The sequence below is a fragment of the Stegodyphus dumicola genome, chromosome 10 (genome assembly GCF_044657685.1).
Source record: "Stegodyphus dumicola isolate Sdum_Otavi_A_Nest chromosome 10, ASM4465768v1".
Classification (NCBI taxonomy): Eukaryota; Metazoa; Arthropoda; class Arachnida; order Araneae; family Eresidae; genus Stegodyphus; species Stegodyphus dumicola.
The window spans coordinates 42,085,696-42,103,350 of NC_140777.1; the positions used below are offsets into that span (position 1 = coordinate 42,085,696).

Here is a 17,655-nt window from a genome sequence, read left to right on the forward strand (position 1 = left end):
CTTGCCGCCAAGTAAGAATTGAATGAGAAACATATCTCTAATGAAATTCGTGGAAATAAGTTTAAATGAAATGCAGCAAAAAAAGTGTATGATTTAATAGGCTGTACAAGGAAGTCATACAGTGTCCACATGAGATTTTTTCTATGTAATATATCTAGTAGCCTTTTTCCTACAATTTGTCTGATTTTATGAAGTACATCATTGTGCTACAGAACAGGCATAATGTTTCAAGTGAAAAGTTTCTAAAATAAAGAATTGTTTCAAGAAAGTGTGTAAGATTGCTTATTACTATGAAGTATCTGTGTACCAGTTTTCTTTTATCTGTATGAAATCATTTATCAAAATTCTATTGTTACATATATTTTCTTAATTTTAGCTGAACTTCCTCCTCCTGATGTAAATCCCTTTGGTGTATTTGCAAACAATGAATTGGATCTATCAGATATCAGTGTATATGGCTTTGATTATGATTACACCCTGGCTGTTTACAAAGAGTCTCTCCATTACCTGATATATGATTTAGGAAGAGACTGGTTGATTAATAAATTTAAAGTAAGTTATAGTCTACTGTATGTTTCAAGTTAAATCTCTGCTAAAATAAATGTCATATTTCCTTTTCATATTATATGTTAAGCATTAAGTTTCTTGGATGTATATTGAGTAAATTCTGTTTTGAATATTTTTTGTTCTTCATTTTGCTAGTATACATTTGGTATTATCTCTTAATTGATCTGTGTCATCTTTAAAAAATTGAAAATAATTACTTTTATTACAATCCAGGCAGAAAATATTCTATTAAAACTAAAAGTATAAAGCCTAAAAGTATATTGGCAAGTTCACTTTTGTAGAATGCTGGATCTGCCAGCATTAGATCATTGTAGCTTTCAGTGCACTTATATCAGTGATCTCTGTTTAGCGGCCCTTGGAGTGCATGCAGCCCCCAAAGTAATTTTATATGGGCTGTGAATGCATTTCGGTTAAACATGTGTTACAAAGATTTCAAGATTTTAATTAGTTGAAGTTGGAGTTTGCATTATTTTCATTACTATTAAAAATGACATGAATAACCCATCAGAAAATTTATAAATTGAGCTAATTATGCTTGTCAAAAACTAAGTATGCTCAGTTATGACTTTTGTGCTAAGAATAATCGCTTTGTTTCGGATACACATATTTTTCTCGTGACTGTATTTTTGTATCTGCACATTAATAGTAATATGGTCACTAACAAAATACATTACACGTTAATAAAATGATCATTAATTAATATTGCAAACTGGCTATGCACAAAAGAATTTCATATTAAATTCTCTCTTTTACAGTGCATAAGCAAGTTTAAATCAATATATATTTGTGTGTTCTCTAGCATATTCGTACACACATTTGTGTATATGAAACAAAAATAAAAAATGTAAATCAAAATACATTACACAACTGATTTTAAAATTTATATGAAACAGCAGTAGTATAGAGCATTTAATAGTTAAGTTTTTTTTGAGTGAAAGAGAACTATTTAATTATGCAAGCTTTCCACAGTACAGAACCAGTTTAAAAATTTTTTACAACTAAGCCTCCTGAAAGATGCTTTATGTTCACCGTTAATTCTCCCACACAGTCAGCTCCAATGAGTAAATGGATTTCACCTGAATTATTTTCATACAGACAACATATCATATAGACAACATAACGTATTTCATATAGTTTTATCATTTAGAGCTGTATCCCTTATTAAAATACCAAGATATTTTAATTGGTTTAAGCCAGTGGTCGGCAAAGTGCGGCTCCAGAGCCGCATGCGTCTCTTTGGCTCCTTAACTGCGGCTCTGGTACAAATATCCAAGGAAGGTGCAATAATATTTTCATTTAAAAAAAACTTGGTAAGAAAAAAATTACATCTTATTTTGATAAATTAAAATTCTTCTATAAATCAAGAACATGTATAATTTTTTGTTTGATTGAAGAGATAGATGGGTAATTAAAATTTTATATTGTTGTAAAAATACGTAACAAACATAGAGTTTAATTTTATTAGTTTTCGTAAACGTAAACATAAACCATGTACAAGCTACTGGCATGCGCATGCATACTTTTTATAAAGAAGTGAAAGTACAAATTGGCATCACAGAGCAGCAGTTGCAGTGTGAACAGTTTTGTCTTATTTACCATGTCTGCCGTTGTCCTCTCTTATTAAAAAGTTGATTTTTTAATGTTTGTTTAATTTTTAATGTGTCTTATTTCAATAGATGGGGCCAAAAGTATGACCGGCGTAAGAAAAGGGGTTGTTGCTATTTTGAAAGAAAAAATTAATCATGAGATACTTGTTTACCATTGTATCATTCACCAAGAAGCGCTTTGTGCGCAAACATTTCCGGAAGAAATTTGTAAAGTTATAAAATTAGTGATTACCATTATCAACTTCATTTTAGCTAAAGCTCTTGATCATCGCCAATTCAAAGAATTTTTATTTGAAATGGAGAGTGAGTACTTCTGCTTCATAACAAGGTACGTTGGTTATCATGAGGGAATGTTTTAAAATGTTTCGCGTCCCTTTTTTTGAAAATTAAAGCATTTCTCTTTGAGAAGGGCGTTCACTATCCAGAACTAACAGATGATCAGTGGATCCAAAACTTTTATTTCATGGTAGACATTACGTCTCATCTAAATCAGTTTAATAGTAAACTACAAGGGAAAGGAAACTTAATTTTTTTTTTTTTTTTTTTTTTTTTTTATGTTAGAAGAAGTAATAACATTCAAAAACAAATTGTCCATTTTTGCACTGGATTTTGAAAGGGAAACATTGTTCACTTTCCGAGCCTGCCCAAGAAAATAATTCCTCTATTTATAAACACCATTTTAAAACAATAATTTTAAATATGAGGGAAGCATTTCTCAGCAGGTTTCAGAAATTTAAAAACAGCAGAGCAACTTTAGCATTTGTCAAAAATCCTCTTAATACTACGATAACTGAGCTGAAATTTTTCCTTTTGAAACTGACATTGGTAGCTTTGAAATATAATTGCTGGATTTAAAAAACAAGGAGATATGGCGCTCTAAATTTGAACGTCTTTGTATTGAATTGGAAATATTGGAGAAGAAAAAATGTGATCTTAGTTCACAACACAAGTGGTCTGCTTTGAATGACCTGGAGAAGGAAGACATGATCATTTTCAACGCTTGGAATAGTATTCCTGACTCTTACGATCAGCTGGAAAAGCTCGCAAAAAAGTTTTCCCTTTTTGGTTCTACATATATATGCAAACAATCTCTTTCAAGCATGAACATTAATTATCAAGAGTAAACTGAGAAGTTGTCTTATTGATGAGAACTTGGAATCATACCTAAAATTAAAAACAACATACAAACCTGACTTACTCAAGCTTTCCAAGGAGATGCAAGCACATTGTTCGCATTAATAAATACTTATTAAGTATTAAATTTACTTTTATTTAGTGTAATAAAAGTTTACTAAACAAGCAGATTTGGCTCTCAATTTTTTAAAAAATTGTAATGTTCATATTGGCTCTTTGGCTAATAAGTTTGCCGACCGCTGGTTTAAGCAATTCGAATCATTCAGTTTAGGAATAGAAGCACAAATTTTATTTTCGTCTAAAACTTCTAATTTACAATTAAAGCTTCCATCTATGTTTGCGAATTTAACACGATATTTTTGGTTCTTTTCTGTGTGTGTAATTCCTCCAAATAAACCATGGTTTACTGATATTTCTCCTATCTTCTTTAATTTCAAGTGGTGAGCAACAAATTTAGACACATAACTTGTTTGGCTGCCCATGTCTATAATTATTCAGACAAGGTATTTTATATTGTTTTCTGTAATATACACTATCAAAGTTTGAAGATAAACTTCACTTGAACAATTATTATTCGAAAGAACTGTGTTCTGACAAACGTCCTTTATTTCAATAATTATGGCATTATCACTCTACTATTTTTTGTCTGAGTAACACATTATTTCCAAATTTCTTTTGCTGCCACATATGCTGCACTTTACCTCTGATAAACATCGAGAAGAAATATGACCAGATTTCAAGCACCAGAAACAAATTTCGTTTTTAATTATAAGTGATTTCTTGTTTTCGTATGGTAAACCTTTTCTGTATAAACAATCTGTGCTTGCATGTGAATCCTTTCCACAAAAGGTACAATGTTTCGATATGAAAGCCAAATTGCTTGTTAATAACTTGGTAGCTGTTACGGGATGTAACTTTTCTTTTTGTTTTTCTAATCGCGTTTCTAATCGGACTTTTTCTGAAAAGACATGCAAGGTTTTTTCCATATTTCGATTCTTATTATATATCATAATATAATATTATTGATTGCATATGGAAAAATTGTGGACATATAGCATCATTGTGAATACTAGTTGTAAAAGTATTAAAAGTATAGTTTAGCTAGTGCTTGTTTGAGATATTTCTAAAATAGTTCAACCCCAAAATGGCTACTAAAAATGTTGTTGAGTGCCGTGCTTTTAATAATGAAGTGACCTGGAAATGTCTTTTTTTTTTTTTTTTTTTTAGTTGTAAAAGGTAAACTTTTGTCTCATCTGCAATGAAGCTGTAGTAGTCTTCAAAGAATATAGAATTTCCTGTCATTTCACATCTAAGCATAAGAATTCCAATTACGAAACAATGTTTGATTATGAAAGAAAGCAAAATGCAGAAAGTCTTTGTAAAAAATTATCAGACTGATGAAATTTTTCCAAGAGGGTAAATAGAATCCAAGAAGCAACTACACGTGCAAGTTACTTATAGCATACAATATTGGTAAAAAATAATAAAGCTCTAAATGTTGGGGAGTTCATTAAACAATGCATGCTCCAAGTTTGTTATGCTTTTTTATGCAAGTTTGTTATGTCCATACAAGAAAAGTAATTTTGAGACTGTAAGCTTATCTCAAAAAGCGGTGACTTCTAGAATCGAAGACATCGATAAAAATTTGACATCACAATTAGAGTCAAAGATTGGCCAGTTTAAATTTTGCTCCATAGCTGTGGATGAAAGCACTTATATAAATGGTACTGCTCAATTAGTATTATTTAGAAGAGATGTTGATGAGAACTTGGAAATTACCGAGGACCTGTAATATCCCAAGTCATGCTTTTGCTAAGTTTCGTTCTAGTTCCCTTTAAAGAACACATGCATTCTTTAAAGGGAACTACATCGGGATATATTTTTCATGAATTTCAGGAAGGGCTTTTAACTTTGAAAGTGCCTATAACAAATATATGCAATAATATGACTGATGGAGCACCAAATATGACAGGAAAAAAAATCTGGATTTCTTGAACTTTAATCAAAACTATCCCAGGAACAATGTTGTTTTTCTACATTGTGGTATACATCAAGATGCTGTATGTAAATCTGCATTGAATATGAAACCCATGCTTGATGCAGTCGTGAAGCTTGTAAATATTATTTGATCTTCATGGGCTTGATCACAGGCAATTTTGAGATTTTCTTTAGTCTGTGCAATCTGAATAATCTGATTACATGAAAGTAAAGTGGCTTAGTGCAGGATGTGTTTTCAAGCGAGTTTGGCAGCTTGAAAGAATGACAGAATGTCGTCTTTCGTGAGAAACGATGTTCCGAGGAGTGTGAAATGTTAGAAAATACTGAAGGGCTTTCAGACTTTGCATTTTTCACAGATCTTTTTGTCACATGAGCAACTTGAATGTCAAGATGCAAGAGAAAAATCAATTTATTAACAATATCTGGGTTCATCTCAAAGATTTTAAACTAAAACTTGGTCTGTTTGCTGGGCAGCTAGCTATGAATGACTGGTCTCATTTCCCAAGGTTAAATTCAATACCCTCAGTAAATGAAGAGAAGCATAATTATGAAGATGGCTTGAAAAAAACTGCATTTTGAGTTCGAAAGCAGATTTCAAGATTTTGGATCCAAACGGAATTGGATATTTTTACTATGTCTTTCAATGTAAATTGTGAAGCAGTGAAGTCAGATTTGCAGCTTGAATTAATTGAGTTGCAATCTATCAATCATTTAAAGCAGTTGTTTCCAAATATGCCAATATTGAATGTTTTACAAATTATTATTGAAAGCAAGTTTCCGAAATTTAATATCTCACGTCTATCATGAAAATCAGTGCTAATATTTGCTTCATCTTATATATGTGAAGAAGTGTTTTCAACCATGAACCTTAGAAAGAATTATTTCAGAAGTTGACTGATAGATGCTCATTTAGCCTCATTCCTAAGAATCGGTACATTTCGCTTCAAACCTCAGTATAAGGAACTTTTAAAAATTGCAATTTCATTCATCTCATTAACTTAATTAAATAGTAATACTTCTATATTTTTTTTTTTTTTTTAGATTTTTGGTTACGGCCAAAAAAGTCTGCCCATCCCAGGTATAAGGGATATAAATTATTTAAGAGGTAAAATCAATGATATTTCAGTGTAGAATGTTTCAGTTTGAGATGTATGCTGAGTGAATAGACAAGAGCCAGAGTATTATTCATACTGATTTATGCTAATAAGTGATTGTTTCTTCAATTTATTGTATTTAATATAATTAATGAAGGGAAATTAAGAATGGGGACACTTCACATGCTTTATTAGCAAGCATGTGTAAAGTATACAGAACAGATTTTTAAAAAAATTTTTTAATTTGAAAGGGTACAGATTTTAATGTTCATCCAAAAGAGCTGTTTGAAAGTTTAGTTTGGTTTATCAGTTGAGACTAAGATTAGAGATGCCCCAGGGGCAAGAGAAAAACATTGTATGGAATACTAAATGCATAATGTGTATATGTGCCAGTTTTCCTTAGAAAGTCCTCCACAAAGGCATCCCTCCCCTTAGGCAGATTGCTATTGAGGCTTTGCTGTGTTCACATAAACCTGAACCTGGAATATTAGATGCATATGCATTTAGGCTACATGGGAACATTATATATATCTTCTGTGTATTTTAAAAGTGAAAGAATGCATAATGTAGTTCTGTAAAAATATTTAATGTTTTTAATTGGATATTTCATGAATTAAATGCCTTGTTATTTAAATAGTCAGATTAAAAAGTAAAACTTTTTTAATAACTGCATCTGTTACTTTCAAGTAGTTATCAGTTGTAGAGAATTGTGATGTCATACCATGATAGGAGCACCCCCACCTGAGTTGAAAACTAGATGCTAGATGAGAATGGCATATTAAGACATGCCCTTGATTTGTGGAATTTTTTTATGTGTACATTCATTAATTGATTGACTGTATATGGTATACAAATACGAGGGCCATCCAGGAAGTAGATTACGTTTCCGTCTGTGTCCGCTAGGGGCAGGGCTAGCGCGGCCATCTTGGGGTCAGAGCGTTGCGCAGCTCAGTCTGCATCTAGCCGTGCTAGTGAGAGGTTCATGCTGTGCTCCGTTCAGATACTGTGACGGTTTGAAATGTCTGCGTTAATTGAAAATCCCGCGAGCTGCGAGGTGCGCTCAGTAATAAGGTTTCTGACTGCAAAAAACTGTAAACCGATAGAAATCTATCGGCAGCTTCGTGAAGTGTATGGGGACAACATTATCACTGAAGGTGGAGTGCGTCAGTGGGTCATAAGATTTCAAAATGGCCGAACCAATGTTCACGACGAAGGTCGAAGTGGGAGACCCAGCATAGTGACCGCCGAACTTCTCGAAAAAGTCGATGCTAAAGTCCGTGAAAATCGAAATTTCACAATAACGGAACTTTCTTTGAGTTTTCCACAAATTTCGCGAAGTTTGTTGCACGAAATCATCAGCGAAAAGCTTGGTTACCACAAGTTTTGTGCAAGATGGATTCCAAAAATCTTGACAGAGGACCACAAAAATCAGCGAATGGCTGCAGCGTTGAACTTTTTAGACGCTTACCATAAGGATGGTGACTCTTTACTCGATCGCATCGTTACTGGTGACGAAACATGGGTGAAACATGTGAACTGTGAAACGAAATTGCAATCAATGCAGTGGGGGCACACAAGTTCTCCCCCAAAACCCAAGAAATGCATGCAAACAATGTCGGCAAGGAAGATGATGGCGACTGTTTTTTGGGACAGAAAAGGTGTAATTTTGGTGGACTTCCTGGAAAGAGGCACTACAATAAACTCTCAAAGGTATTGCCAAACTCTCCAAAAACTCAGAAGAGCAATTCAAAACAAGCGCAGAGGAATGTTGAGCTCTAAGATCTTGTTGATTCACGACAACGCCCGGCCCCACACGGCAAATGTCACTCGTAAAGTTCTTGAATCTTTTAAGTGGGAGTTGTTTCCTCATCCGCCGTACAGTCCCGACCTGGCACCGAGCGACTTCCACCTATTCCCAGCAATGAAGAAGTGGCTGGCTATGCAGCGTTTTGATGACGACGCACAGCTGCAAGAAGAGGTAACGAAGTGGTTGAAGGCGCAGGCGGCCGAATTTTTCGACGAAGGAATTTCCAAGCTCGTACATCGCTACGATAAATGCCTTAATTTGTATGGTGACTATGTAGAAAAGTAGTATTTGAGTGTGGCTTTCATCTGTATATAATAAAATTTGTTTCCTATACTTTGTTTATTTTTTTATTCCTAAACGTAATCTACTTTCTGGATAGCCCTCGTATATTGAACTTAACCTAGCTTTGAGTGGATTATAGATATATTAATGCTTTTCTTATAGAATTTGTAGACTAAAACACATAGTGAATATAAGAGAGCACAAAGCAACAATGTTGCATAGTACCATTTAGATTCAGATTCTACTTTCGTTTTTATCAATAGCCGGCAGATTAAATAAGAAATAATAACTTTTGTTTTTCCAAATTGCAATAGACTTAATTGAAAAGAGAAACATAATTTAAATAACTAACTTTTCAATTAAAATTAAATGTCTAATTATTAATTATTAATATAATTTTTGTGAATATGTGCAAGCTAATGTTTAAGTTAAGTGTTTCTTTCGAACTACTGCATAAGTGCCTTGACATCTGGCCTGTTACTCCTGCTGTTTTGCTTCTGAGATTATTATTCGAGGTCTGTGCAGTTACTTATTTTAAACATTTATGGTATTTTATCAGCTTTTTGGATTTTATCCTTTTTCTGTGGTTTTAATCTTGTCTATTTGTCTATCACTTGTATTTGAAAATGTCCGACATATGTTAAGCACATATAATCTTTAAGGTTTTGTGCCAGGAAATACACTGCCACCAACAGTTACTCATGAGAAATACACTAGCTGACAGTATGACTTCAAGAAGAAAAATGTAACACAGTGAAGAAAAATGCTCTATTGTGTAAATTTATGTGTGTAGGGGAAGACCATTTTTCGCAGTTAAGAAAATAAACTATTTGATTGATGAGCATCTATAGTCCATTGATGGAGATAATTTAAAATTTTCTCCTGTTCATGAACAAATTATTTTGAATTTATATACAAAACTTGTAATTATCTATAAATTTATATTATACAAGCAAATTTTGAATTTATGTAAAAAATTTATAATTATTTACATACAAACAGCTCTATTTTAATTTATATGTCAAAAGGAATTTAATATGAGAGAGAGACTAGGTTGTAATTATTTATTCTCAAGTTTTGTCCCATTTGGAAAGCTTCCTCTGAAAATTAAAAACATTTTCTTTAATTTTTTACTGTTAATTTAATGCAAGTTATATAATAATTAATTGAAAGACATGCCAGTCTGAAAGTGTAGTATGTAACTGTCAATATATTTGAATTGCTAAGTATGACGAACAATATCTTGCAGGCAACCAAATTCTAGATTTCAGATAGAAAATAAGTTCCTTTGCATTATTATTATTATTTATTTATATTCTATTAAAATTAAGTAAGCAAAATTGAAAATTTAGTTGAAATATTTTTTATTTTGTTAAAAAAATTTTCATTTTGCTAAAAATTTATGGTCCGACGCATTGGATTGTGCATTAGGCCTACATGCAAATTGACTTTCACAATTTGAGAGAGCTAATAATGTAAAATGTGACAACCTTCCTATTATCCTGTTGATTATAAACCTACTATTATAAATGACATTTTCAATGAAAAATATAGAACAGAAGTTCTTTGCTTCATTCCACTAGTTTTTGTAACCGACAATCTCGGACATAAAATAAAAACTTCATATATCTTTTAGATAAATCTGATCTTTTTATATTCCTCTGTAATAACATAGATAACTTGAATTGAAGTTAAAACAATTAAAACATAGATTATTTTTCTTGACAAAATTAACAGAATTCAGATTTAAAAACTTGTTGCATTTCAAATTTTTTGCTAAGTACACTGTGCATGAATCTTGGTAGCCAATGAGATAAACTTATGTTTAACATTTTGCCTCTTAATATTTAATATTAACTTAAAATTATTTACCAGTGACCGTTTAATACTGTTTACTAGTTCTCGAAATTTTAGCATAAGATATAAAAAGTTCTAATATCATTAAAAGGGTTAGAATTTCAAAATTTCCTCTTACTCCAAACTTTTTTCCCACCATTCCCTTATAAAAGACACTAGTTTAAATTTCACTATAGACATTAAAATAGTATCTTTAAATTATTTTGTATTGAAAACTGAAGTCTTAAAAAAGCTTGCACATTCTCTTGAAAGAAAAAAGCTGGCTGGGATTTTCTGCTGTTAAATTTGATAAATAATTCTTTTAACAGTGCTGAAAGTACGAGGGCTATCCAGAAAGTAGATTACGTTTTGGAATAAAAAAATAAACAAAGTATAGGAAACAAATTTTATTATATGCAGATGAAAGCCACACTCAAATACTACTTTTCTACATAGTCACCATACAAATTAAGGCATTTATCGTAGCGATGTACGAGCTTGGAAATTCCTTCGTCGAAAAATTCGGCCGCCTGCGCCTTCAACCACTTCGTTACCTCTTCTTGCAGCTGTGCGTCGTCATCAAAACGCTGCATAGCCAGCCACTTCTTCATTGCTGGGAATAGGTGGAAGGCGCTGGGTGCCAGGTCGGGACTGTACGGCGGATGAGGAAACAACTCCCACTTAAAAGATTCAAGAACTTTACGAGTGACATTTGCCGTGTGGGGCCGGGCGTTGTCGTGAATCAACAAGATCTTAGAGCTCAACATTCCTCTGCGCTTGTTTTGAATTGCTCTTCTGAGTTTTTGGAGAGTTTGGCAATACCTTTGAGAGTTTATTGTAGTGCCTCTTTCCAGGAAGTCCACCAAAATTACACCTTTTCTGTCCCAAGAAACAGTCGCCATCATCTTCCTTGCCGACATTGTTTGCATGCATTTCTTGGGTTTTGGGGGAGAACTTGTGTGCCCCCACTGCATTGATTGCAATTTCGTTTCACAGTTCACATGTTTCACCCATGTTTCGTCACCAGTAACGATGCGATCGAGTAAAGAGTCATCATCCTTATGGTAAGTGTCCAAAAAGTTCAACGCTGCAGCCATTCGCTGATTTTTGTGGTCCTCTGTCAAGATTTTTGGAATCCATCTTGCACAAAACTTGTGGTAACCAAGCTTTTCGCTGATGATTTCGTGCAACAAACTTCGCGAAATTTGTGGAAAACTCAAAGAAAGTTCCGTTATTGTGAAATTTCGATTTTCACGGACTTTAGCATCGAATTTTTCGAGAAGTTCGGCGGTCACTATGCTGGGTCTCCCACTTCGACCTTCGTCGTGAACATTGGTTCGGCCATTTTGAAATCTTATGACCCACTGACGCACTCCACCTTCAGTGATAATGTTGTCCCCATACACTTCACGAAGCTGCCGATAGATTTCTATCGGTTTACAGTTTTTTGCAGTCAGAAACCTTATTACTGAGTGCAGCTCGCGGGATTTTCAATTAACGCAGACATTTCAAACCGTCACAGTATCTGAACGGAGCACAGCACGAACCTCTCACTAGCACGGCTAGATGCAGACTGAGCTGCGCAACGCTCTGACCCCAAGATGGCCGCGCTAGCCCTGCCCCTAGCGGACACAGACGGAAACGTAATCTACTTCCTGGATGGCCCTCGTAACTCTTTTTATGTAAAAAATATCTGGCAAATGAACTTAAACAATTTCAAAATTCCTGTCTTAATTTGTTAAGAATTTAATAATTTTTAACATATCTGCTTTTAAGGAGCACTTTTTAAATGTTGAAGCTTTTGTGTTTCTAATAATTTGGCATTATTTAGAATGGCTGTTTTAAATAAATCACTAAATGATAATCATTTTCAATATTACCACTAAATGTAGGAAGAGTTAGTTTAGATAAGCAAATGTTATTCATGAAACACTCTTATTTTTAACATTCTTAATGTTAAATCTGGTAATATCAAAAATAAATCATCAACAGTATCTCGCATTATTTGTTACTCTTTAATATGTCCAGGTAATCTGTAAAACTAGATTAATAATAAGAAAATATTTTATTTTTAATAATTCTGTTTATTTTCATCATTGAACATTTCATTTTATAGTATCCTTCGGAAATTCGGCAGCTGGATTACCAGCCTGGGTTTGCGATACGTGGACTCCATTATGATATGCAAAAGGTATTTTAAAAAATATTTATTAAACTATATTAATGCTTATGTACACAAACATATTTAAATATGCTTTTTAAATATTTTATTATTTAAATAACACTTATAGTCATGCTTAGAGAAGGATCTAGTATGAAACTTTATTAAATGTAGTTACATTTAATAAAGTTAATTCATTAATGACTACATTTAATGAAAGTATGAAACTTTCATTAAATGTAGTCATACTTACTAAAACTGAATATACAAGACTAAAGTCAAACTAGATAACTTGACATGTAAAGAACTTGCCAAGTTATGTAGTTATCACATGTAAAATGGCACATAAAGAAAGCGTAAAATAAATTTATTACTTAAGACTTGAAAAAAAAAATTATCAATTTAATTACAAAAGCTTTTGTTAAAATTCTTTTTTATGTTTAAAACATAACAATTATGTAATACCTTTTCCCATTTAAAATATCTTATTTTTACTGTAATTACTATGCTAATTATACAGTGTGTTTATATAAAAAATGCAAGATTTGATGGAGAAAACTGGAGTATTATGTTTCAAAAGTGGCATTATTTTAGTTAAATAATTTGTGGTTATTATTTTATTGACACAATCCAATCCTATAAAAAAACTGTAGCTGTATTAAGGATTCATTATGCTAATGCGTTTTCCCTTTTCTTATTTATGTATGACAGTAGATAAAATAGAATAGTTTTTAGTATGTTATATTTGTAGGTAAAATTAACAGTCAATGTAAAATTTTTACATATCTTTATATATAGCTAATATTTTTCCTTAAATTTGCTATTGTGTGAACATAAATTCTTTTCTTGAGATATATTGTACAAAAGGCCTTACTTTCGTTCAGAATTTTTAATGATGTAATCCACATTTGCCATTTAAAAGATTTGAACAAACATTAGATTGCTGATTTAGATTTATTCATTTAAAATATTTATGAAAAGTCTTTTTAGTAAAGCATTCTGAATTTCTACTGTAATGATGTATAAAGAGGTTGAGGCAATATAAACAAGATTCAATTTAAATATATCTTTTAAGTATGAGTTTCAATATACCTTTGAATAAGCTCTGTTCGTGATTATTTGCTGTTTGATTCCAAATTTGGGGTTCATTGCCCTTGAACTGAGTCACCGAGCTAATATAACATTATTTGAAAATTGAGAGAATGAATGTAATGCAAGTTAGTGATTGTAGCTTTCATCTTGGTTTGACCTTGACAACTACAAGGTGCAGTCTATGTTCAGAATTATTAGATGTTGATAAACAGCAGACTTAAGTGTAATTAATTGTGCATAAATCTGCAGAGTTTATCACTTGCACATGCTTATCTTTGAGAGCAAGTTTCAGTAGAGGGTTTTATTAATTGATTTGGCATAGGAAATGTTTTTGCCATTTTACTGCTATATTAATGCTTCGCTTAATTTTGCTACAAATATTTTAGCTGAAAGAGATCTACCTGCATAAAATAAGCATTCAGCAAGAGTTCACATATTTAATTCCTATATGGCTGTTTTTTTGTTAGGCCTCAGTGTATCCACTGTATTGTTAATAACTGCAACTAACTGTACTCTTAGTAACTACAACATCTTGCTGAAATTCATTAAAGTATTCCTGTGGCGTGGTGGTGCCCAATTCCTGCAAAACTACATTTTACTAAAATGACTTGTTAGAAGTTACAGGAAAGACAGCAACTGGATTAGGAATTTTTCTTATCCTTTGCATATCTGATTTTATACAGATATGTTGTCTCTTGGGTCTTAACGTTAGTCTCTAGACTGAAATTTCAAGACAGGCCTTTGTTAAAGCAGGGTTCGTACGGTCCTTAAAAGTCCTTAGATTTTTGGTCCTTAAAAGTCCTTAATTTTGGCCAAAATGTACAGAAGGTCCTTAATTTTAATCATCTGAAATTTCTGTCTGTTTTTACCACTGTCATTTTCAGTGTAAATTAGCATTTTGAGGAATATGTTTGGCGATTCACTGCCGTATATATGGTTATCTTTTGAATGGGTTCATGAGTTCTAATTTGTTTCTATTTCTAATATAAATGATGGGATACTCGAGTTTCTAAGCAAGAAGTGAAACATAAGCATTTCGAAATTCATTTTTTCTAGTAAAGAGCTCTTATACAAATTTTCGCTTTTGGGGATGGGAATTCTTTTATTAAGCGGTTCTAAATTTGCGACTTTTCAACCTTTTGGCAATTTTAAGATTAGTTTCTATAGAAACTTTTTAATTCCAAAATCGGAAAATTTTTCGATGTTTTTTTTTAAAACATCATAACATTGATAAATTTCATTAAAATAATGGTAATATATTGAAATTATATTTAGAAAATAACATTAAAATAAAACATTTTTTATTTTTCGCTGTCGTATAAAGTATAATTTTGGCAACTTATACAATATTTTAAATCTGAAAAATAAATAAATAAAAAAAAAATTTAAATAAATAAATAAATAAATAAATCTGAAATGTTTCAGATTTTAAATTACGTCCAAAGGGGCGTTTTTTAACATTTTGTGTGTTACCTCTCTTTATTAAATATCATGTTCCTCGCACTTAAACCATAAGATCCAGTGCAACAGCAATATCGCAAAATAGTTTTAAAACGAGCATATCTTTAGAATTTCCGATACAGAGACTCACGCACTGGAGATAAAAATGTTTTTTCTGCACAACATTGCCATTGCTCGCTTTGAAATCCTTGAGTTTGTTAATCAAAAATTCGTCAAAGTTTTAAAAAATAGGAAATCGATCATAAAACAAATTTCAAATTTCAAATTTGGTCTTCCACATGCTCATATTCGTTGGAGGATTACGTTATTCAAAATTCGATGACTGATGTACCGTTATTTTATGACAATGTGAGAAATATACATACATTTACGCAGATTTTCATTATTTAATTTCTTCAAATATAATGCAGGACTCTAACATTTTATGGCAACAGTTTGAAAAGTGAACCGACATTTATCCGTCCGATGCAAAATGCCAAAATGAAAGTAATAGTACTTCGGGACTCAAGTCCCTTTGGACTAAATATAATGCTATAAAGCACAATTTACAAAACAGCTCTTAGCAAAAGCAAAATTAGCTATGTAATTAATTAAAAATGTCTTCTTTTTAATATTTGTCAAAGTAAGAGTTTTTCCCATGTAATTGTCTCAGTCAGAGTATTCAAAATTCTCAAAATATGCATGAGTTTTCTCTATAAAATTAGTTTTACAGTTTTTCCTTCCTTTTTTGTTTCCAAAATATTTCTGGCTTTTTTTTTTTTTTTTTTTTTTTTTTTTTTTTTTTTGTTTTGTTACAGAATTGGTAGGGATAATGTTTCTTTAGGATTTTAGACATTACAGCTTGGAAAGTTTAGAAGGATTTGAAGGCAAGATTTATAGACCCACGATTCTAGAAGATTCGAGAAATATGTGACAAATTGAAAAATGTCTCCATAGTATCAACACGTAATGGGTGTATTTTACAGAAAGTTTGCAATGAATTTCTTAATTTTTGGGAGAACATCTGGAAGAACAATGAAAACATAATATTTGAATGTATTCCTTCCGATACTAGAATCTTAACATGTTTATCTTCTCTTTATTTTCTCTACTTTTCACTAGACAGAAGTATCAAAAATATCAAAAATGCTTCAGATCTTATCACATTGGCAGGCATTATAGAAAGGGATTTTTTTATTAATAAAGAAATTGAAAACTTAAATTTAAAAGATTCATCTAATATTTCTTAATGCATCATACACATAGCTGGCACTAGGCATTTTCCCACCTGATGCAATTTCTGTGAAACCTTAGTTCTGCTGCCTATTGCCTTTCTAAATTCTGCTTCCAATGCTTGCTCTAAATTCTAAAAGTTTTGCCATTTCTAGATTTTGTTGTTTGGTGTGTCACTAAATTCTAGAAATTCTGCCACATCAGCTCTCTAACTGGCCTTTACTATATATATATATCATATTGTTTCTGAATGTTCATATTACTAAACAAATAAAAATAGCCAATTTTTCTGTACATTCTAAATGCATTTAGTGTTTTTTAGAATAAAAAATCCTTAATTAATTCCAAAAATTCTAAAATGAAAAGGAAAAGTGTTAAAAAAAGAAACTGAGTACGTAAAGGAAATTATTCTTCAAAGATATGTGCAGTTATTATTATGTAAATTACCCAATTGTTTATGATTTCAACCTTTACTATAATTTCCCATTTCTATTTCCTCATATGATAGAGTTATTAAGCCAGATTAAATTAAAATTTAATTGTATAATCTTTGACCACTAGTCCACATTATTAGTTTGAATTTGACTGTTCTTGTTTAATTACATCACCGTGAGCTGTAATTTATTTTGTTAACATCAGAACATGCTTTATGTTTGTTCTAAGTTCTTTTTAAATAAGAGGCTTATTTAAACCTTTGTCTGATATTGTAGTTAATTTCAGACATAGCGATAATATGCTCCACGTCTGTCAAGGGTTTTGGACTATTTAACTTTTACCTGATCAATTAAACCCTCATAGGTACATTATGGAGAGGTTGACAAGTTAGGAGATAAAGCACGCAGAAATTAGCGAGATCATTGGTTTGCATAGTGAGACAAATCTCTAATTGTTAGAGAAGATGCTTAAAAGAAAAGAAAATCGATATAAACGTTACAAAACATAAATGTTTTGTAGCTTTTAATGTGTAATTATCTTAATATCGTTTAAAAATCTGTGTCATAAATTACATGCATTTTAAACTGTGAAATTTCATTAGATTTTGATTTTAATAGAGCTTTTTTAACAAATATTGTTAAAAAATAAATTTTAATAGTGGTCATGTAAATCCATAATGACAGGTTATCAAACTACCTAATTTAATTATAACTAACTGCTTATCCTTAAAAATTATCTCCACATATTAAAGCGAGTTATTGCCTTTCATTAATACTCACTGTGGTCACAAGATAAAATATAAAAATGTAAAAATTCAAGTAAAACGTATTCTAATGCATCTACTGAGACTTAAAATAATACAAAACAACATATCACCTCTCGTGCTTTAATGGCTTATTGGAACCTTAAAGTATATTAACTGGGTTACAACCCCTGGAACTGTACATGAAGCTATGACACTAACTGCAT

General features: G+C 31.7%; 1 protein-coding gene across 1 annotated transcript in view; it reads left to right on the plus strand.

Annotated features, from left to right (window-relative positions):
* The window catches only part of Nt5c (5' nucleotidase C), a 188,640-nt gene that overhangs the window by 18,243 nt on the left and 152,742 nt on the right, over positions 1-17,655 (plus strand). The window contains exons 2-3 of the mRNA XM_085824897.1: positions 377-552; positions 12,442-12,516. Of these exons, the coding sequence (XP_085681023.1) occupies positions 377-552; positions 12,442-12,516 (251 nt within the window). The remainder of the gene's footprint in view (positions 1-376; positions 553-12,441; positions 12,517-17,655) is intronic.